The sequence below is a fragment of the Agelaius tricolor genome, unplaced genomic scaffold (genome assembly GCF_023055355.1).
Source record: "Agelaius tricolor isolate 1412-34295 unplaced genomic scaffold, bAgeTri1.0.p SCAF_5, whole genome shotgun sequence".
NCBI classification, from domain to species: Eukaryota; Metazoa; Chordata; class Aves; order Passeriformes; family Icteridae; genus Agelaius; species Agelaius tricolor.
In genome coordinates, this window is record NW_027269265.1 from 32816403 (window position 1) to 32840745 (window position 24343).

Consider the following 24343-nt stretch of genomic DNA (forward strand, 5'->3'; position numbering starts at 1 on the left):
GCAGGTGATACACAGTTGAAAAGACTCATTATTTCTTATGCAACTCTTCTTTGAACTATATAAATAACTCTGGATTCTGGTAAAGGTTACCGTGTTTGTCTTCTTAAATCTTTGAAATAACAAACAAGTACTTGTAGTCCAGAGGGCTTTCCGTGAGTTCTGGAAATTACTTCTAGAAATTACTCATACTTTATTCTCATCAGTGGCACAAGATTTGGTTGGAGGGCTGTCACTAGTGGAGTCTTCTGAGGTTCAATATTGGGCTCAGTGGTCAATAACTTACTCATCAAATACTTGGATGAAGGGCAGATGCACCCTCAGCGAGGTCACTGAGCACACAAAGCTGGGAGCAGTGGCCGATACCCCAGAGGGCTGTGCAGCCCTTCAGAACAGGCTGGAGAGATGGGCAGAGAAGAACTGCCTGAGATTCAACAAAGGCAAGCGCAGGGTCCTGCACCTGGGCAGGAATAACCCTGTGGGCCAGCACAGACTGAGGGCTGAGCTGCTGGGAAGCAGCTCTGTGGAGAAGGGTCTGGGGGTCCTGGTGAACAGCAAACTGTCCCTGAGCCAGCAGTGTGTCCTTGTGGCCAAGAAGGACCATGGGATCCTGAGCTGCATTAGGAAGAGCGTGGCCAACATGTCAAGGGAGGGGATCCTGCCCCTCTACTCAGCCCTGGTGAGCCTCACCTGGAGGGCTGTGTCCAGTTCTGGGCTCCTCAGGACAGAGAGAGATGGAGCTCCTGGAGCAGGTCCAGTGAAGGACTGTGAAGATGATGAGGGGACTGAAACATCCCTCTTATAAGAAAAGGCTGAGGGAGCTGGGCCTGTTCAGCCTCAAGAAAAGATGACTGAGAGGGGACCTCATCAATGTCGATCAGTCTCTGAAGAGAGGGTGTCTGAGGATGGAGCCTTGTATGGGAATGGTGCCAAACATCTGGCACCCCTACCACCCAGAACAAGAGAACATTAACCCTAAAGGCCCAGCTAATTTGTGTGTTTGCTGAGGATGGTGTGAATCTGGGTGGAAAACCACTGTGTATGTCACTTTTTGTGATTGAAAACAATCACATGCATGGAATGCTTGAGACATGTTTTGTGTGTTACAAAATTAGCAAGAGGCCCTAAGGATCAATTAGGAGGCAGTGGTTTATCTGTAAAGAAATCAAATAAAAGGGAGCTCACATGGGAGAGAGTGTAGGAAGATAAAAACAACACCTATGGAACTAAAAACTACTGCACTGCACCAGTGTTTTTCTTCGCCACAATTTTGATACCGACATTTTGATTTTTTATATTTAGATTTTTTTTTTAAATTTAGATTTTTCTTTGCATTTGATCCCATAACCAACAGCCAGGCTCTTCTTGGTGGTGCCAAACAATAGGACAAGAGGCAATGGGCAGAAACTGATGCACAGGAAGTTCCACCTGAACATGAGGAAGAACTTCCTTACTGTGAGGGTGATTGAGCACTGGAAGGGATGCCCAAAGGGGTGTTGGAGACTCCCTCCTCTGCACAAGATTCTGTCCACGTCGTTCTTGAATACCTCTGCAGCAGTCAAGAGACTCAATATGATTGCTGCAAGCATTTGTAAGGAGAAAGTATTCTATGCTTCTCTCATTCTGATACTAATGATTAGTATTTCTTTTATGATTTAATTAGTAAAGTTTGGTATTTGTCTTTAGAAAAACAAAAGATGACGAGTGATTCTGCTAAGGATCGTCTTTTCCAACTCTTTTCATGTATTTCTTTAAACTTTCTTCATGTCTTAGTCAACCGTTGGGGCTTTGCTAACATTATGAGACCAGGTTGAGTTAGTTCTGTTCTGTGAAGCATTTGCTTTATTAAGGTTCTGTTTGCTCTAGATGCAGCAACTTTATCAATTTAGGAAGACTTCTTACAAACTTGTCTCCAGTTTAGTTGGCTGAGAAAAATATACATGTTTTATTTTTATATATGTATAGTCTTTATTATACAACAGTGACAGCATATCTTTCTTTAGAGCATAAAATACTTTCCGAGAATTTAGGACCTTAGAAACAATGAGGATAAGAATACAAAGAATTTTTCAAAAGTGCTGTAAGTTGTTTGAAATTCTATATATTATTTTGCCTGAGAGATTTACAACACCATACAGGCATGGTTGAAGAACCTTAGTACCCTGGCAGATTTTAGTTTCATTTATACCACCTGTAGAAACAGTTCAAAGGTGATTTTGAAATCTCTTTAGTATTCTGAATGCTTTTATTGCCTCCTGATTGCAAGCAATTTTGTTGTTGAAAAGAACAAAATCAAGAATAAATGAGCATTTTTAAAAAATGTTCCAAAAGAGAAATGACCCAAAAGTTTCAGCTTTTAGGGAAAGAAGTCTTTCTGATATTAATTGTTCTGCATTAGTTTTCTCCTGAGTATAGAAATTGAAATCTTTGATTGCAGCGGGATTGGCTGATGCTAAGACAGCTCTGCAAGCTGAAATGGAAACAGATGATGGCTCATCAAATTCTATGGTAACAGCTTTCACCCAGTATTATGCAATAGTTATAATCCTTTGGGCCTATAAAAGAGATTCTGCATGGACTCAGTTCTGAAAATGTCTTTCCTTTCAAGAGAATGGCCTTTCCAGTTCAGTAATTTAGTCACTCTTGTAAGTTTGGTTCAGTCTTAGAAGTGTAAAAAGGTTCTTTACATTTTACTCTTTAGATGCTTACACTCACTTAGGAATAAGCAATAACTTAATCAGCAAGGCAGCCTATTACTAGTTCATTCTATTATACTTTTATTTTGCTCTATCTTTATAGAAAAAAACAACCAGAGCACATAGGGAAAAATCTTTTTTTTCTGTATTGATCATAGTTACTCATTTTTCATTGCCTGCAAGAGCTGTTAACATGTTTTTTGCATTAATAACTGTCAATGAATTTCAATTGATTGTTATACTTTCCTTATAGCTTTTGAGAATCATTTTCAGGGTCTTCAGGATTACTCCTACTCAACAGAAAATGGAGATGTGCAGACAATCTAATCAGCTCCAGAATACTCCAGTCTTCTTTCTTTAGTTGCGTATACCTTTTCTTTCTTGTTTGTGTGTCCCTATCACAAGAATATATCAGAGCAGGATGTCCATATCTTCCTTATATTTAGAGAACTAAAAGACATTTGTTTGTTTTGAATGAGGGGGCTTCCTTACTGATGGCTTATTATTTTCTGGAAGCTAAATCTAGCACTGATGATCTTAGAGAATTAATATAGGTGATGGATAGTAATCTTTAAGTCTCTCAGCTGGTAGCAGGATCCACTACAAATATGTAGAGATGTCAGCTAGGCTGGCTTCTTTTTGCACAAGAGCAGCATTTTTAGGATATTCTATGATTCTAATAAAAGTTACCAGGCAATATCAGAATGCTGTTCAGGATCCATACGCTGATGCTCAGAACAGTGATTTTTTTAGTGAATGGCACCATCATAGTGCACTGTGGCAGTAAGCATGGAGGTGCAAGCATGAAATTACTCCATCTATGGAGCTGTTGTGCGTGACATAAAATAATTGTTACAGATTTTCAGGATCTTCAAAATATGCTGGCACATCTTCTTAACAGCACTTTCTCTGCATATTTAAATAGGCAATTGTATTGACAATATTATCCGCCAAGGATTAATTAATCTATCATAACATCCAGAAATTAAAATGTCTTCTCTAGAGGGCAAGAACATCTGAGTTGGTAGGGAGATATCTTTTGATTTCCATGCATTTCTGACTGGTGCTTATCTATCAATACCCTTAACTCTGCTGTGGTTAGAAAAAAACAGTGGCTGTGTCACCACAGTCACTCCATTCTGGCTTGAACAGTATCAGTACTTGGAATTCAGGAGCTTGTAACCATCTATTATAGTCATACTGCCTTTCCCCCCCCCCCCCCCCCCCCCACATGATCATTTGGACTAATAGACTCAGGCATTATTGAAGCTTCATTTTTCATGCAGTGAAGAATAACACTATATTTGACTATTTAAACATACAGAACATTTTGGGTAGGAAGGAGACCACAACCTTTATATATGCTACAAGATAGCAATGATTTCACCTCAGGAGGAACCTATTAGGGCCTTATTTCTCAGTACTCGAGAATGTTACAGTTTTTGCAATGCTGCCTCTTTGGTTGTGTGAAAATATACTTATTGTTTTGGCATGTCATACAGATGCCTGGTTTAATAGATCCATACAGCAATTTTATTTGGATTAGACTTGTAAAATGATTCTCCTTTTATGGTGCATTGATTGTAAGTTATCACAATTGGCAAACATAAAGAGAAATACTCAGTAAAGACAAAACTGTGGGGTTTTTGTTTTGTGATTTCACCTTGTTCTGATAGTGGGTATAGTCATGGGCAGCTATGAGTGTACTTCTTTTGTAGTCTTCATAGAAATTGTATTTTAGTTCTTCCCTCGCTCTTCAGTCTGTGATAATCTTGGGACTCCCAAGCCAAAACATTAATCAATCTCTAGGGCAGTCAGTTTTTGCTTCTCTTTAGAGCGATGATAATTAGTAGCAGGAAAGTATAACCTAGGCATGCATACTCTATGAGAAAATGATATTGTCTGTATGACATGTTTGTTCCTGCTTTGATCTCAGCTCTCTGAATAGTTGTGATATGTAGTTGCTTTGATTTCTCTCTGTATTTTGGTGAGGTTACCAGGTCGCTCTCTCTGACTGAGTACACTGATGTTCACACATTTCACAATTCACATCTTCCTAAGAGGATGATCAGGATGTATTGAATTGTTCATGATTGATGACAGTTTCCCACCGTTCATGCAGTGGAAAACCGCTGTATTACGGTGGTTGCTTCTCTGCTTTTGAGCTCTTTAATTCTTACTTCTGCTTACTCCTTCTGCTTGTGTCTAGGAAAGTGGTACATTTGGAAATAGTTTTCTCAGCCAGCTAGTGAAGCATATTGGTCCTAATAGCTGCTATTTTACATACTACCTATATATGGGCAGAATATCTGTTCTTCAATCATCCAGGAATCCTTCTTGAAATGGTGCTGAAGATCTAGAGTAACAAGAAAATTAGTCCTTCAATACTTATTTCCAGATCTTATCCTTCTTTGATTGAATTTTATACTTTATATTTTTGATTTCATAAGGCCTTTATAATTTCTCTTCAAAGATCCAAGTTTTCTAGTTTGCTTCTTGTTGCACAGTGGGAATATCAAAAAGTTTGGCTGACTTCACATAATAATTGTTTAGGCGCCTTTCTGTCTCTGAGTAGACTCAAGGAATTTCATGTGGCCAAACCAAATTCTATTAGATCTCTGGATAAACTTAGTATCTATATTGTATGGTATTTAGACATGTGCTGTAAGGTCACCTGGAGTTCTCTCTTTGCTTTCACCCAGCATTGTCTTAGTCTAATAGGATCCAGGGCTGTTTCAGCCTTCAGTGGAGTGATGCTGCAGTTGTTTGTGGGTGTCCTCAGGCCTTCTCCTGGATGGGAAAAGGCAAAGGTAACTGATCAGAGTGAGTCATTGTGGGAATGTACATGCAGACTCAAAGAAGAAAGGTTACTCATCAGTAACTGGTGTTCTTTGAGAGGTATAGTCTGCATGTACATTAGTCTCCTACCTGCTTTTCCCCTCTTTCTGAATCTCTTTCAGGTTTGATTGTGCATTTAAGAGGAACTGCAGTGGTGGCAGTGTGTCAATGCCTCAAGCAGGACGAGGGGAGGAGTGGGAGTGCCCCTCCCGGGACACTCCAGGGCAGGCCACAAGCCCACCCACTCTTAGAATATATGTATGGACTAAGTGTCTCAAAGTACTGCAGCTGTTCATTGGTAGGTAAATTTTCTTTACTGTATTCTCACAGGTAAAGCAGTAGATTTTATTTTAAAAACCAATTTAATTCATTGACTCCATGGATTATATGCATGAACAATACATGGGGGGAAATTTATACCACAAACTGCATTACACTGAGTAGCTCCCTATCTCTCTAATGGTTTCATCTCTTGTCTTTCCCCCCATCCTAACCTTATTTAGATATTTAAATATCTTCATTCTATTCAATTTGTCATTTCCATTGAGAGCTACATGAAAACTTGAGATCATCTAAGTTGTAACATAATTTAAAAAATAAAATAATGTCATTCACAATTGTAGCTAAGTGTGTGAAGTAACATGTAAGATTGTATTTACTATTAGAAAATGAGGCTAGAAATGGAACTGGATTCTATAAGAATCAGTTTTATTTATACTAGTGTATTGATCTTTAAAATTTCTTAGTTGCAGGAAAGCCAACATTTGAGTTTAAACATTTTTTCCACAGCTGACCTCATGTGTTTTTTTCTTTTTAATCATAGAAGCCTTGTAGTAATTTTCTAATTCACTGCACTTCCTGCTAATTAAACAAGTAGACATGGGGTATAACCTAGCTTAAACTGGAGATGTACTTGTCCGTGCATGCAAATATTCACATGCAAATTCTGCAAATGATTATTTTCAAGTGAGTTGAAGGCTGTTACAGAAATATGATTCTGAGGCATTTGTACTGGGACTTCTCTGAGACCTGTCACTTTTGGCAAATATGGTGGATGTGTTTTTACCAGTTCCTTAAGGTTGTAGCAATTAATGTTGCCTTGGCAGCTCAAAGAAATTTACAGTTGGTTTTCTATCACTTTGCCTTTTCTGTAAGATTGAGGTGTAATCTATCTGGGCTTAGTTACAGCCTGCAAACTTTGCTGAAGCTTCTGGTCTGTGGTACATGAGATACATGTGCTGTAGGTATTGGTACACATACCTAAAATATTATGAAGAGCTCTAGTTTACAAAGTAACTGATTTGTGTGTAACATCAAGCTGCCTTTGCACATTCTGAGATGAAAACCCAAAGAATAGTTTTCTAAACAACCTTAGATGAACACTATATGTATGCAAAGGGGAAGAAAATGTGGGAAAAGCCATCTTGTTGTGCCCAATAATCTGAATTTTATGGCTCCAAAACCAAGCATGTATTCTTGTGATAACAGGTCTTTGAAGTGCTGTTTTAATTTGAGAAAATTTAAAAAACAGAGAGAGAAAGTTTCTATCTGTAGTTAGTAAATAGTATTAGAGTCATTTATTTGATTATATGCTTTCTTTTTCCTTTTCATTCCAGTTGCTATTTAGCTTCTACTGTTGTTAGCTTGTCTTTTCTTAAGTTTTTAATTGTTTTCAATTCTTAAGAAAACCAGAATTTTTATAACTCTGTAATATTTATTTTAGTGAGTAAATATTGTATTTTAGAGAGATGCCTTTTATGCATGGCAGAAATGAGACACATTGAACTTTGGTGCTTTTGCTAATACATTTTTATTAGATAAAAATGAGCACATAGGCCTACACTTATGTATATTTCTGCCAAATACAGAGTCAACAGTAAAGGTCTTGGTAGACACAGACACATTGGAAAGTATCTAATTCCAAGTTCCATCTCTTCCTCCAAGCATCTGTAGAAAGCTGTTATGCCAAGTGCCCAATCCTTTCCTGTGAGTAACCTTAGCCTGGCTCTAGGAGGATCCGGTGGCACCAACATTAGATGGGAGCAGATTTTTGTACAGAAGGAAAAGGGTCTTTATGCCTTTGTGTGCATGTAGGTGCATGGTTTGTTCTGACCTAAATCTACTTGTAGTTTTTAATGCAATTTATTAAATCATACAACAACTCACTATTTTTCTTAATTATTGTATAGCCATACTTAGTATAGACATACTAAGACTAGTATGTCAAGGTAGGTAGCTTGCAATAAGAATCTTTTCTTTGTTTTTCTGAGAGGAAATCAACCGTGTACATGGCCTCAATTGTCTTTACCTCTCTCCATCAAAATAATGAGAAATTCTTTTGCCAATCTCAGCTCTTAAAAGTGTTGGCTCTTCCAGTCATGATGGTTTGACCAGACACTTCGGTGTTTGCACATCTCTCTGCTAGACTTTCCTTACTTGTTTGCATAGATGAACTCTGTTGATGATTGCTCTTCAAAACCTACTTTTTTTACCCCCTCTGTTTTAGGGCTAATTACCTTGAATAGTAGGTTTTAGAAGACATGAAGTACTTTTTAAAAAAGTATGTTACAGACTGCATTGGTATGTTGAACCTTGAAATACTTGATAGCTGCAATTTACTTTAAATGGAAAATGCCTGTAATTAAATTTCCATTTAAAAAGTAAGCCATTTATAGAGTACATTTTTTATTCCATTCCTCCTTTAGTTTTGCATTTCAATAAAATAGTTACATTTTTATGACATCTTTTAATACATTAGCTTAGTATTTAAAAAAACAACTGCAACGTGACTGTGATGCTGAAAACTGGAAATTCACCTGTAGAATTTTTGAAAGATGACTTACTGTGTTCTGTAAAATCTCAAAATTTGAAAAGCTGTATTTAGACACAGCAAGATATATAATTGCATTTCATTCAAGTCTCTTGACTACAGTGATTACACTGAACATATTCCTAACATTTCTCTTACTTTCTGCTTTCTGCTGGTGAGGAAAGGATAAAAGGAATGGAGGTAATAGAAAACAACACACATGTTTTCATGTTGCTTTAATGTTTAATTTTATGAAATTCTTAAATAATTTTGAAATTGATTTCTTGTCAAGTTGTTGCTCCACTCATGAGTATCTTCAGGCCTCCACAATTCATGGAAGCTTTTGAACAATAAGTAAAGGATTGTTAGCATAAGAAATAAAACCCTCACAAGAAGTAGGGCAAAAATATATGAAATTAATTCTAAGAATACGCTGACATTTCGAAGACCTTCCCTGCTTTTCAAACTTAATGTTGTACTCAACTCTTTGCTTCATTGCCTTTCTTTATTGGGTATTTGTGTTCTTGCATAGTCCCCAGTCTATATTTTAAAATAATGTACAAGCTATGATCCACAGAATAGAGAAGATTCAAATTCCTGAATAATACAATGAGGAACAAATGGGTTACTTCAACTTTTCATTCTTCTTTTCTCCTGCTTTGTGTGCTGTGACATGAATTTCTGACTCATGTATGTTCTTTCCTGTCATAGAACCAGGCTTAACTTTAGTGAGCTGGGCTCTGGAGTAGTCCAAGCTACATGACTAAGTAAAGATTGCAATGAGATCTTAATGTGCTAATTCTTATATTCCTGGAACTCAGTGCTTGAAACTACATCCAGTTTTCCTAGCAAATCTGTGTCTATGCTGAATTTCTCTTCTTTGATCTGTCTTGTCATATTGTCATTCATTATAGTTTCTTCATTATGAGGATGTTAACTCATCATACATGAAATTTATCTTGTGCACTCTTCAAGCTTGAGCCCAAAAAGTGTGAAAGAAAAATAGATTGATATTTATTATGGCTTTTTATAGATGAATATTTTTTAAATTTAACTTGTTTTGCTAAGGAAAGCTATCACTATTCATTTAAAAACATACTGTTCTATGTTTCTCCTTGCATTTAAAAATGTATTTTCCTAAAGTAAACAGGATTTGCTTACAAATACAGAATTTAAATAATTTTACAAAGCTTGTAATTTTGAGGTCTGCTCTGGAGAATACAGACTTCTGCATCTCTGAAGACTATCAGTAGTTTGTCCTGGGAGCCACAGTGATCTTTTAAGTCACATGAAGTTGTTTTGAGAATACTTCTGGATAAGTATGCATGTCTGTAAACCAGCTTATATTGATTTACCTCTGTTTCAAAGTCCAATGTAAATAGATGTAAATTTTTTCCATAATTAAGATTCATATTTAACACTTATATTTGTTCAGCAGTTTAAATTTTTACATATTTTACTTACTGTGTGATTAGTGATGCATATAAGGTGAAATAACTTCACAATTGCACTGTGCTGGAAAAATCTAGCATGGGCCAAAGTGTCAAACATCTTTGTTAACTATGGAATTAAGAATTGTTTAACTAGTTTCAATACTGAATATAGAATGAAGGAATTCTGTATGGATTCATTGGATTCATTATGAAATGCTGCCCTGTTTATACTGTTATTAGCATTTCCCTGTTCTTTCTGGATGTTTTAAATTATAGCAGTGTGCATGTCGTGTTCTAGTGGCTATGGTATATGAAAATACGTATGTGTATTGAGAATTCTTTTTACAAACCTTGTATTATGAAGTAAACTATGTATTGATCGGAAAAACGTATACGTGTTTATCTAAATGGTAAGCACCAGAATATTGACTTGAAGGAAGATATTCTAGTAATTTTGGAAGCATAAACATGTGGGAGTATTACCACACTCTCAGAGCAGCGATGGCAAAAATAGGACAATAAAAAAAAGGCAAGAAGTGCCATAGACTGTAGCATCATAGAAAAGGAAAAGTCATCAGGACTTCAGCTTTTCTGTGTAGGCATTTAATCTGATGCACAATGACCATTTTCATGTGTTTTGTAGTGCTTCTGCTCCCGTTAAGGCTCGTAGTCTCAATGTCTGTGTGAAAAACCACCAGACAGTAGTGCTAGGAGGACTGGAGGAGACTTGCAGCCTGTCTCAAGTTTAAATTTCTGGCTAAGATAAGTAATCAACAAACCTTAGTTATCTTTAAAGATCAGGACATTGTTCCTCTCATTCCAGAAAGGAATCCCTATTTGTTTTTCCAGTTCATTTATGCAGAGATTAAAGGATGGAGGTATGAAATAGCCCACTTCCCTGTCTATTGTAATTGTGTATCCTGTGATCAGGTTTCTTGTGCATCGTGGTGGGGCATTATCCCACAGAAATTATGAGTGAAGAAGAGTTGCTAGAAATACAACAATACCTAATGATAATCATGAAGAGTTGCTGGACAACCCTACCAAATTAAAGCATAATGTATTTTCTCTCGCTTGAGCACAGTAGATCAAGGCAGGGTGTGGTGTAGGGAAGAGTCAGAGCCCTGGAACTAGTTTTAAATACAAAAGGAAAATTACCAAAATTTTTTGGCTTGCTCATTGCAACTTAGACTGATGGCAGGTTTGCATCTTGGACATGGAGATGCTTAAGTTACCTCCACAGAAGGAAATATGTCAGTGAGTGTTCAAGCTGTTCCCTGACTGAAATGTCAGGTAGCACTAGCTTAAGTGTGGTGCCACCAAAATGCATCTGTACAGCTTTTGGGCTTAGTGTATCCTGATGTGGTGGTGCCTTTATGAATTTGCAAGCATGTCCCTGCCAAATACATAGGGTCTCTGCACTGAGCCATACCTGTAGGCTTTTTTTCCCTGAGGTAATGCTCTTTATTGGTCTTTAAATCAATAAATTCACGTGTGAAAGACTAAGAGAAAAAATGAGGCAGGATTTTTCTGCACTGGTAAAATTAACACTGGTCATGAGACAATTCCAAGCATCATAAACAAAGTTTTTGTTGAGTAGTGTTATAATTGAAGTAGTTTCAATACTGGGCAGTGCATAGGAAGTCCAATGAGTAGTTCCAGGCTGTGGGAGAGAGGGAGCTGATAGAAGCAAGAGCTCTTTGCAGCAAGAGATGGAAAGAGGTTGTTTGTTTTACCTAAGGATTTCTTACTCATTTGAATGAGGGAAATTTAAATGTATTTGAGAGAGAAAATATGAGAAATTAGGTAAAGAGCACAGGGAACTAGATCTAATCTAAAGCTTAAGGAGACAACTTGGCCTGACATTTTACTTCTGTGCATCAGAAAGACATAATTAATATAATTATTTTAGGACTTCAGTGAAATCTGAAATGGTTGTGTCCTTTTGAAATAAAATTATTTGTGGAGGAACTGTCTGTAATGACTTAATTTCTGTTGCACCTTTACCCTGGAAAATAACTGATAAAGCCTAATTTAGGATACTAATTTTTAAAAGTATTAAGCTATTTATTGATTGGGGGTTTTTCCCCCCTGGAGTTCTGTAGCTTTGTTCTGGCTTTTTAAAACTTGGTGGTAATTTTACTGGACTGTTTTCAGAGCCAACTACTGTATTTTGTATCCATCAGCATCATTCCAATGGCTTGAATGAAATAATAGTGCTTTACATAATCTGTTGACCTAGCCATTTTCTCTCGAAAGCTTATCATCAGTGAAACAACAGAAGAGGAGAAATATGCATAAAAAATATTAAATTAAATTTTCTTTGGTTGAAATGTTATATAATAATTTTGCTTGCATAGCATCAGTAAAGCCAAATATCAGGTCACTTGCCTAGAGAAATCTTCATTTGAAGACAGAGAAAATTCTGCATAGCCAGTACAGAATCTACCTGTTCTGAGTCCACAATTTGTTCATAATAGATGAGCGTGGGGGCTTCCTTTTTTAGATACTTTCACCGCAATGAGAATATTTCATGGGACACAGTTTTTTTGGGTTAGAGAGAAAATAAATAAGCTGAATATAAGCCTTGGCTATTTTTCCATGGTTTTAAAATATCTAAGTGATGAATTTGCACTTCTAAAGTACAATGAAACCCAAACTCACTGCCTTGTGGTTAAAAGTCTTCTACTTGAAAGCTTGAAAGTTTCTTTACTATAACTAGAACTTAATTGAGAATTCTATCTAGGAGTCTGCTAGGTACACTGATGCAGTAGCAGGAATAGGCACTTAATTATTGCTTGATTTAATTGAAGAGTTAGGATGCTAATTTGTTTAGTTTTTTGTAGGATATCACATGACTTTTTCTCCCCTCATTAATGGAAGTATTACTGAACTGTAGCAAAATGAGAACCAGAAGAAGGATCTATTTTCTTGTTAAGAGAAATTTGGGAGTTTTTATTTTATCCAAAGCTAAATTATGCTTTTTAAAAAACAAACCAAATGCCGAAAACCTATCCATCCTGTTTTCTATAGGAAAATTTTTCCCTGACCATATTAATTTTTAAAATAAATGCAATATTAAGGTCTAACTTTGCCAAAAACTGAGCTTCTCCAAACTGTTCTCTGAAATGTGTGCCTATTTAAGTCAAGACAAATATATTTCTAGATGATAGAGATGCCACCTATTTGAAAGAAATTTCCTAATGTGTAGCTGTGTTATTGAAGCAAAGAATTTTAAGACCTAAAGTCCTTTTACTACCATAATTCACATTTTTTTCAAAATGTAACACAAGAGCTATAGTCACTAGTTCATTTATTTATGTACAACTTTGAGGCATTATCCTTGTTCCTTTCCCAAGCTTATTTGAAATGCTCATATAACAAACTTATGGGATGTTCACTTACAACCCAGTGAATTAGAGAGTTATTCTCCAAAGGGGTAGAGTAAAAAGATGAATGTGATTTTAATAAAGACAAGAGGGAATACAAAAGAGGAAGTGGAAGTAATGAGTAAAGAAAGGAGAAATAAAGACAGAACCTTTGGTTTTGCCACTTCTTCAAGTAATCCTTGGATGTATTGGTGTGGGGGGGCTTGCAGTCAGACATAGGTTTATCCTAGCTGTAATTTTTAAGTGTCTGTATATGATCCTTATGTTAAATGGGAGTTGCATAGCAGTACCAGGCCTGCAAAAATACAGCTGAGGATTACCTAAATTGGTTGTACTTTTTCAATTGTTCCAGAGATTTTATTTTAAGCTTTTTAAACCAGTATATTTCTCAGAGCTAATTTTGTGATAAATAATAAGCTTTAAGCCAACAATCTCCAAAACTGTTCCTTCTTCCCCAATATAATGCTCCCAAAACTTAAATTTGTCCTTAACGTTTTCAAATAATGTTGTTTCTTTGCTAGAATATGGATAACTGTCTCAATAATTGATATGATCTCTGTAGATGATACTTTACTGTGTAATGAGTGTACTTAAGGTAAGACAGTGAATTTTGCACTCCAGGCAGACATGCTCCTGCTGTGCTGGCCCACAGTCGAGTATGAAGGATAAGTGAGATAATCACATTGAGATTAAATAAGTCTTCTGCTTATGTCAAATTTTTGTCATAGTTTGAAAACTAGTTTAAAAAGTCATTTTTTAAATGGATATATCAAATCAAATTAAACACTTCTCTAGTATCATGAGTTTTCCAGAATTGTAAGTCATTGAATTTAAATGACAGATTTCTCAGTCCAGCTTTGGAATGGGTATACATACTCCTGTTATTAGGGGAATGTAGGAAAGATGATTGTAGATCATCACCTGCTGCATCAAGTGCATTATTGAATCTTTTGGTAGTTAGGCTTACAGATTCGTGGTTCTTGGTTTTTTCAGGCTATCAAAAAGTGCAGCATGGAAACCAAAGTTACTATTACAAGAATCAAATATGTAATCCAAATTAAATTTACATAATCTATTAATTTGATAATGTATCAAATAATATTATATTTATATATCAAAATAAACAATGGTAGAAGTTAATAACTGTGAATTCTTGTTTTCCAATTCAGGTCAAGAGATAGAGAACTGAATTTCAGTTCCCATATGCAAAATAATATTATGTAGATACTTGCATTATTCTGTCTTATCTTGGTTATAAATACTGGTTTAAAATCTTTGTATAAAAAGCCATGAGTGGTTTATAATTCCCCATATTGTGTGTGTCTCTGTTTTAAGACATTTCAAGTCTTCAGGTATTATCTGATACAAACATTTCTTGCTGGATCTGACAGGATTCATGTTCTCTTTCAGGAGACGCTGATAGATTGGTGTGATGAAAAGGAACTCAATTTGATTTTAACAACGGGAGGAACAGGGTTTGCACCGCGAGATGTTACTCCAGAGGTGAGATAGTCCTGGAATAGAAAAATCTGCCCTTTGGTGCAAAAATGCATGAGTCTGGAGGAGGGGAGGGTTATTTTTTTTCTTTTTTTATTTTCTCTGTAACTTTGCAGTATCTGTGGATGGGTCAAGTGCTACACAACTTGGAATCAGAAAAAAGTAATAGAAAATATAGCACAAGAGAATTACCCTGACCTTGGGTTCTGACCCAAAACAATTTTCAAACTAAAATATGGTACAGTTTAATGGTTTTCCAGTCCCCTCACAAAACAAAATTCTAATGGTTTTGTGGCGTCATTTTCTTTAGCATTGCAGTACAACACTGCTAAGCAAAATTTTGTGTGGCTTTTGTTGTGTCTTGTGCAAGGAAGAGTGGCATAAGAGAGATGGATCTGCTTGTCAGAAAAATCTAAACAGGCACAGAGGTGGAGGTAACGCGCCAGTAAATGTTGCTCAGGAAATTTGCTTACATTACACTTACATGAAGCTAAAGTAAGGGGGAAAAAATGAGAAGCTTAACCTAATGACCTTATGGCCATGAGCTGTCATGTGAAATGACTGTGTGATTGTTCTTGTAGTATTTTGTTATTTATGGTTCTAAATTAGATTAACATGAACTTTTAAAATCACATCTTTCATTTGGTGTAATTTTGTTCACTAAAGGGCAGAACTAAGATTGAGTGAGTTGTGTTTATTTGCACAATTAAACATACCTAGATTTCTTTTAAGTACTCATGTATGTTTTCGATTTCTTAGACCCTCCAGTTGATTTGAGTTCTTTATAGCATATATACAATGCTTTTCACTTACAAGTGTGTTTTGTCACATGCCTGAAGTTCAATTTTTTTTTTCCATTTGGAATCTAAAAACATTTTTTAATTTATTGTATAACATTTGTGTAACTGGAGAAACATGTAAACGAAATGCTGCTGTTCATTAGTTCTGATGGAAATAGAAATCTTGAGTAACTAGAGTAACTAAAACCTGGGGGGGCAGTCTGTGTATCAGGAAATGGGAACAGTGTTAAGATGGACACAGTGTGGTACATAGTGAAAATTAGTTTGCAGATTATTCCCTTTGCTAAAGGCACCACAAGTGAAAAGTGAGTTGGTTAAATTTGTCTCTTGCTTGCAAACTAGCATAATGCTTTTGAAGGTTGTGTAACCAGGACTGTGTAGAAGGAGGGATGAATTTCTGCTTCAGTTTTCCTTTGTGCGGGGTCAAGCCTAGGCAGCAGTGCCAGACGAAGCATCGTAGCCAGTGCAGAAAATTAGCTACAGATTCTCAAGCAGCATATGGCACAAAAAATAAACAAATGAGAACTCTATGCACAAACACCTAGTATTTTCTTCACTCTGCATTGCTGTTACTCATACTAATTAACACAGGTAGGAATGTTTTTTCATCAGTTTTGCTGAGTAAGCCATTCTGATAGTTATCTGAGTTGTTACTATCTCTGTATAATAAAAACACATTGATATAAAAATCATTAATAACTTGTACTGAAGAAAATCTGCATTGTTTTTCACTTTGTTAAATTGGATTAAGTCTAATCTCAGTGGAGATATAGAATCCCAGGTTATTAAAAAACTGTGACGACAAACATCGTTCCTATGATAGGATTTATTACATCATTCAATCAAACAAATTATTTTAAGGGAGGAAAATTAGTTTGCCAGTATGTGTCATAACAAAAACATACTAAGAAGCCTAAGTTTTGTCCCCATATTTTGTCTTTTGGGTCAATGAGAAAACCAAAAATGGAAAATTCATTATGTCAACATGAAATGTGCAATAACAAGCCTTTAGGAAGACTTGCATTTATGTAGAAATTGGTTTTCAACCTTTGTTTGTATGGTGCTGGTTCAGCACGCTCTCATCACTGAGCTGACAATGAAAGGATGTGCTCATGGTATTGTGCTATAGAGATGTCACCTTTAAGATGTTAATTTAAAACTTTTAGGAATTGAATTTGTTACTGGAAAATGTTTTAGTATTTTTCCTTAGAATAGAGACAGTAGTCTGTTGAATCATACTTCCACTGGTATGTTTCAGTCCTGCTTCTCCTTAATTCCCCTGTACTTTGGATTAGAAAGCAGGTTTCTCTGTTTCTTTTCTATAGATATATAATTGTACGTACACAATAAAGGTAGTTCCCAATAATAATGCAACCCAAAGACTTAATGTTAATTGACTTTTGTAATTATTGATAAAAATGAAACTAAGTGCCTAGCATAATGTAGCTAAAATGGCTTCTTGCTATCTCAGAAATATGTAATTAAGCATCCCAAAAAATTGGTAGTTTCCCCACTCACTTTGCCGTTTGAACACTGTATCAGAACCATTCCAGGTTGTTTCAGTCCTGTGTAGTAAAAGATTTTCTTGTAATGGAATAGAAGATTTTAGGAATATTCACCATATCTGATTTTCCTTGCCTGTCTCTGATCCATAAATTTATAGCCTCAGTCTAGTTGCTGTGTGGAGAGGAGCTTTTGAAATAGTTCCTACGATTCACATTTTGAGGGGCGAAGGTCAGTTTGCTTAAGCAGTGTGAATATCCTTCACTTTCTTGATTGCACAAGTAGAAGTGATGAAATGCATGTGGATATTTAAAAAACCAAATTCACTCAATGGATGGCTGAATTTGAAAGTTAGTGTGTTATAGGCATTACTAGTGAATGCTGGAATTCTTAACTGTTATGGTAGCTGGTGGTAGTTTGCATTTGTACTAAAGCTGAAGTGTAAGCCTAATTTTGTACATACACTTTTTTTTTTTTACAAGGTAATTTTGCATCTAATTTATGGGAATAGTCCTTTAATCTCTGCTGGAGTTTGCTCATACAGTCTGTTTGTTGATATTAAAAGTGTTTGTACTGGACAGAGATCCAAGTATGGCCCGAGTTTATTTAGGGAACTTTCATTTTGTATTTCCATATGCAAACATTTATTTCTTGGAACTACAGTACTTCAGTAGCAGTTCTTACAGAATGTTGGTAACAGTATACATTAACTTTTGTGAAAAAAATTAAGTAATTTTGCAGCATTTTTATCAATCACTAGGAACCCTTCTGCAATATTAATGTACTTTCTCTGTTGCTGTTGCTCAGGACAAAGGGAAAGAAAAAATCTCATGTATATGGGTGCTCTGCTCAGTTTTCTGTCTTCTATATTTTTACATTTATCCTTTTGCGAAATTGTACATTCAAGAAATTCACTTGTCTGTCTGCTAACAGTCTTCTAGCTGTTTTTCTATCCTGTGTCTCTAGTATGATTCTGTGCGAGTCTTGTTTGCCCATCTATGAGACTGATTTTATGTACTTAGATAATAGCAGTGGAAATCAATGTATTGTCCTCAGCTGATGATAGACATTCTTGAACTGTGTCACAGTGTGTATTCACAAGTAGTTCATCCACACTGCAGGTAATTTTGAGCCCTAAGATTTTAAGATAATACTTTATAAAAAACACAGAAGAGCTGTTTTCCAGCATGTAACACTGGACAGTTGTTTCCTTACAGTCATTTTGAGTGTTCTGGAAACTTTGTGAATCTTCTTTCAGTTCTTTTTGTTTATATTCTTCAATATTTATGGACTGGTTTAAAACATACTTGTTTTCATTTAGTCTGAAAATATATGCGTGCTTATTTATTCTTTCATCAGAGTTCTGTAAGAACTCATGAAAAGAAATCATTGTTGTCTGGAACTCCCTTCTATTTGTCAATGTTTCTGAAAAATCATGCTCAGGATGAACAAATACTCCAAACATACCACAGAGAAGCCATGTTTGGATAGAAGAAAGTCTCACTTCTTCTGCAGTATGTCTTTTTATATTTAGTTCAAAATTGCACCAGCATTTTTATAATTATTGCCAAATGCAAATTTTCTGTCATTTGACTCTTCCCCATTCTCTAAGGTATCTCTTATGGATTTTTTCTTCAAATTACATTTTACTTCTGCAGACTATTTTAATATCTATATTCTTCCATTCCTGTGTCTCAAGTAATCTTGGAAACCCTCTTGATCTCTATTATTTTCAGGTTTTATGTGGTTTTTTTTCTGTTTGTTTGCTTCCACTTTAACTTTGTTAATGAAATGAGATGCTTAAGACACAATGGGATAGTCATGTTGTATCCATACTCTCACAGCAACACATTCCATCTAAGTAACCCAAATCCACTGAGACTTAAACTTGTCAAATAACATTTTCCATTCAATAGGCAGCAACTTAAACTAGAAATAATACATAGGAGGTTTTTGTTCTCCCTGGTTCAAATACTGCCTTTCCAGAGCACCAGGATTTCTAGTATTGTTTATTGTGGATATAGGACTACTTCTGTTCTTCCTCAGCAATATTTTATTACTGGCACTGGACTAAAAGAAAATAATTTCTATTTTACAAACTGTCACTTCAGGATGGCTCCATAGTGTGGAGGAATGAAGCCTTCATCTCACATGGGACATAAGTAATTTTATGGTAGGAATAATATCAAATTGTACAACCTCTAATAACCCAGGCTAATGTTTCAGTTTTTCACCCTTCAGTATTCCAGGTACCCTCCAATTTAATAGCTATTTTAAGAAAATATTTCTGTAGTCTCTTTTAAAACTGTAGCTTTTCATATCTCTTAATAGAGGTCTTGCTCTGAGTTAAGTTTGATTTCTGCAGTGAGCTATTGTATAACAACATGTGCAGTGTATGGATGACATCTGACCTTTTGAGGCCTTCCTAGTTCTTAGGAAATTGTTTCCAGCCCAGCTTGCTCCTGGAGGGTTGACATTACGAAACCTTGCTCCGTGCATCTTATCAAACAGAGGTGCTTAAATGGAGCAGATTGCTCTGTGACAGACCCTTCCAAATTCTCTGCTACTCTTTTGGAAATTTATCAGCAACTCTGTAAAGTACCATCCCCTTTTTCTTAGTCCTCCAGGCAGTTCCTAGCTTATATGGTTAGGTCTTTATCTAGTCTGCTTTTATTTTTCAATAAAATTTATTATTTGATATGCTGTATTTGGTGTTATAAAATTCAAATATATTTATGTGCCATAGTGCTTCAATTTAAAATTATATGTTTAGATTTTTAATCTTTCTTGGAACGTATGTGATTATAGCAGAATTTATATGTTTAGTTGCAGAACAGTTTTCACTAAACATCTATTACCAGTTTCTTTGAGAAGCAGCAGTATATAAATTATTTGCACCACATAGCACACTGTCAGTTTACGGAAGTACATGTGTCTTGAGAAATTCCACTCTGATTTAGCTGACTTACAAAGGGCTGAAGAGTGCTTCTCTCTCCTCTCCCCTCTCCTTCCCTCTCCGTTACTCAGGGAAACTTGGTAGCACACTCTCATCACTGAAGGGCTTGGTTGTGCTATCATCAGCTGCAGTCTCTGCATGGAAACACCTGTGAGCTGCTCCGGCTCCTTTAGTGAGAAATGTGAGGGGCAAGAAAGGCAGATTCCATTTCAGCTACATTACTCAGCTATCAGAGGTCATAAAAAAAATAAGACCATTAAAAAAAAACAGATGATACTTGTCTGTATATGGGATTGATGTGTCTAAAATGCAAAGCTGCCTATTTTTATTGACATTCCTTTTAAAAAGTTGCAACTGCCACCGTGGATATAGAAAAAGGTAAAAAAAAAGATGGTAGAAATATGAAGGTAAAAAGAGAGATGCTTTCTGTGAGAGTTGCACAACTCAGTCTGTTTAGTTTATCATGAAGAACACTGATAAATAACTTTGGTTTTGCCTGTACTTTCTTTGGGAAATGGTGTACAATACTAAAGGCTTTGTAAGGTACCAAAGGCTTTCTTTACCTACTAAAGAGAATTGTAAAAATAGCTGATAATAGAAATCTTGAGCCAGAAAAATCTAAAAAAATCCTCATAATGAAAGGCTTTATGTGTTTGGGTTAGGGTTTGTTGGTTTAAGAGATTAATCACACAAGCAAATTCCTAAAGAGTTATATTCTTCATTTTAATTCTGTCAAATCAAGAGTTGGCTAGTGGGAGAAATGTCTTATTAAACTCAAGTTATCTTGTACTTCTTGTAGAAATCATGGATGAAGTTAAATGAGTTATCCTGCACTTACAGCCTTATGTTCTGTATATGTTAGATGAGAAGATAGTTTGAATCAAATGGATCCTGAAATTAATAATGAAACTACTTTATTTCCTGAATTCAAAAGGAATTCATGAACTGCTTTTGTCTCTTTTTTGAAAATGTGAAACCCTGTTAATATTGGCTGAAAATGCTGGGGCAAATATCTTTTTAATTACTTAATTAATGTATTAACCTTCTGTGTAAAGTTGTCTGACTGTCAAATGATAAAGGTAATGCTAATAGAATTCCATTAAGCCTTTGCTTATTTTTGCTCATTTGAGGATCAGCTTTTATTTGCCTTTTTTAAGGTGTCCTTAATACTTTTGAATAGCAAATAGAGGCTGTGTTTTTTGACTTTCAAACATGTAGGAAATATTTGCAAGCTCTGCTGAAAAGACCAGTAAAACAGTAGTAAGGAATTTGAATGTTTCATAAAATGAGAAACAAAGCCACAGAAATGAGCCTGGAAATCTCAACTTATTTTTTAATTTTGAAATTAAAGGGTTTTTTCCAAGGTAATTTAGGAATGGCAGTTGGAAGAAGGCTGGCATGTCCTGAGAGTGGGCAAATGGTTCCTGCATGAGCAGGCCCAGCACTTTCAAAAGGACACCCAGATGAACAATATGATTATGGTGTGCTTTTTGCATGGGGTAAAGAGAAGGGTTTTCCTCCTCTTGGTTTTACTGATGCCTTTTAGCTGTGTTTTCACTGTAGAGCCCACAGCTCATGTGCACATTTCTCTATTAGTTTAAATAAACTGGCTTGTCTCCTATTAGCAGTGTAGCCACAACAGTGAATGTATCTTGCATCCTTTCTGTAACTAGGGAAGAAAAATAGACCTGCCATAGGACTTCTGCATAATGAAATTTTCAAATTGGAACTTTTGGAATTTTTTTTCCTCTTAGGCATTTTTAAAAATAGTTTCCATTAAAGCATGGGTTTGGAGAAGATAATAGGAAACTGAACAAAATTAAACATCAAGTTCAAGCAAAATAATCCTGAAAATAGTGTCAGGCCTGAAACTTTTGTCCTTAAAGTGTGATTTTTTTTCTGGTCATGGTCTATTACAAAGAGTTTAGTTAAAGCTAAATACAGGGAAAATTAACAAAAAAATAATGTGGACATGTTAGGAAGACTTCCCTGTGGAGGCAGCTTCAAGACATAATAACTAGATGGCAAATACCAGTTTGGATTTAAGATGTATGAAAAATTGAATGAGTTAGTCCTTTTGACATTAGCACACCAGAATAGCAAAATGACTCATTATTAAAATAGTTGATCATTAAAACTAATACTTATTAAAGAATAGAGAATTTCCCATTTACTTCTTCCCTGCTGTGTAGGAGCTTTTCCAACCACTAAGTGGAAAGAAACTAAAAGAGTCTTGGAAAGCAGCTGCCTTCAGGAGTTATTCTTAGGATTATAACTAGTTCTTCTCCTGCTTCTGCTAATTGCTACCACATGGAGCAGTGAAGCTTTAGCAAAATGTTGACTCAGTATAAGTACCAAAATAGAAAACAAAATGACTATTGTCACACTTAGGCATGGAAGTCTTATCAGTTATGGACAATAATTACTTTCTAACTTTTATTTACACTATATTTTAGTTTCTTGTCCCTTCATGCATGTATTCTTTTCTTAGTTACTCTTTCATCAGAATACCTAAATAGTGAGGTGCATAACCTACTGTTATTTATTGTTGACATTTAAACTGTTACTGGATTTTTAAAGTCCATATTTTCCTCCACAAATAAGCATTTTCTTATGGTACACTGAGATCAGTTTGTCATAGTTCATTTTCATTAATCTTGAAAGATGTCCCTTCAGAGAGAAGGTGATGGCAATTTTGTTCTTGATGTGATGCAGCTAATTGTAGTTCCTGCTGGCCACAAAATCACAGGATTTTATAAAACTGCCTATGTGTGCCCTTACCTTGTACTCTGGTATCTCTGGTTCAGGCAGTATTTGCAGTTCCTGGCTGGTTAATGCCATTACTAATCATATGATGGAAGTCTCTTGGTCTTCTCTGCCTAAATTATTTGCCATTTTGTTCTAAGTCCAAATAGTAGTTTTCAATATGGGAAAGTTTGGGTATGGAAAAAATTCCTATTCTATGATCCAAATTTCTAAATTTGAAGTTCTATTAACCTCTGTTATTCTTGTGCCTTGCTCTGCTAGGAGAAGAATGAGTGGTTGATACCCAGAGATCAGTATAAATAAAGTTCCATCAGCTTAGCCTATCACTACTGTATTCTTTAAAAACTTTGTTGCATATGAGTGCATGGCAAGTTCATACAGATTGTCTCTGCAACCTTTCCAAATCCTGATTCAGCAATGGCACAAAAAAGCTCATGCTTCCTTTCTATTATCTAAGGTCGTCTGCAGTTTGAAGAGGGAAGAGTTGGCTTCTTGTTTCATATTACTGCCTTGTCAAAGTGAAGTGCAGGTTTTCAGTGCTGGCAATAAAAAGTTAATGTGCAGCCAGAAAAATGCACACAAAATGTGGACTTCTAAGTAGACAGAAATAGTGAAGTTTGATTCTTGGTTGATTCTTTTAGTTTCTAGGAAGAATACTGAATAAAAAGTCTCATTATTTAAATGACAGGTGAGTTAAATTACTGAACTTTATTAGTGCTGGGATTTTCTCATCTCTTACATTTCAGAGGTCATTGCATGTATTTGAAATAAAACAGCAGCTAAGATTTCTGAAACAGTTTCATTTGTTTAAAAAATCAACCATGTTAAATAGCAAAATGCTTAAGTTAAAGACAAGAGAATATTCAGGGTAACAAATAGGTGCTGATAAGTTTGATACTTAGAAGAGGGTTGCCCCACAAGATTCATAAGACTAATTAGAGGCACAGAGTGTGGGTGTGTCCAAGCATAATTCAAACACCAACCTGCACTAATAATGAGTAACAGTTAATGATGACTTCCGTTTATCTCACAAATGGCCAGCAGTGGCTCATGGTACTCCTGTGCAACTTCACAAGCCATTTTGCAGTGGATGTGGGAATGAGCTCACAAGACCAACCCCTTTCCCCTCTTATACTAGAGGTGCTAGAGGTAAGTGTGGTTTTGGGGAACAAGGGTGGGAGGTCATGAGATGAAAGTGATGTGGGCTTCTTAAATTTTTCACAAACCTCCATAAAGGCATGTATCTGGGGATGGGCAAAGATTCAGATGAATTCTTATTTTTTGCCCAAAGAGATTACCCAGTCCTAAACTGACATGCTTTCCTTGAACTGGGAGTCAGAAATCCCTTTTCTCTTCTGTTTTTCTGCTGCAGAAATTCCCAACATTCCCATTATGTGGGCTCCAGAGAGGGGTAAGCAACATCTTCAATCCCACCCAATCATTTCCAAAGTAATTCTTTGCTAGTATTTTTTTGCTTTTTAAATCATCATCAGAAACAGTTTTTAGACACATTTTTCCCATTTGTTTGATTTTCTTGTGGATTCTCATATTTTTGTTTTATAGGAAGGTCCCATGGCCTCCCCAAGTGCTAGGGTCAGACTCATTTGCTGTTTCCATTTGTGTGCTATTCTCCTGTGGATTTTCATGGTTCACTCTGAT

The 24343-nt window shown here is 35.9% G+C and overlaps 1 protein-coding gene across 27 annotated transcripts in view; it reads left to right on the top strand.

The window, feature by feature from the left end:
* The window catches only part of GPHN (gephyrin), a 271188-nt gene that overhangs the window by 127728 nt on the left and 119117 nt on the right, over window positions 1-24343 (top strand). For 14 of the 27 annotated variants that reach the window (XM_071427065.1, XM_071427069.1, XM_071427068.1 and 11 more), the window contains exons 4-5: window positions 14573-14665; window positions 24057-24095. In XM_071427065.1, the coding sequence (XP_071283166.1) occupies window positions 14573-14665; window positions 24057-24095 (132 nt within the window). Of the gene's footprint in view, window positions 1-5714; window positions 5830-14572; window positions 14666-24056; window positions 24096-24343 lie in introns of those variants that run through there. The other 13 variants (XM_071427066.1, XM_071427091.1, XM_071427083.1 and 10 more) reach the window with 3 other exon arrangements.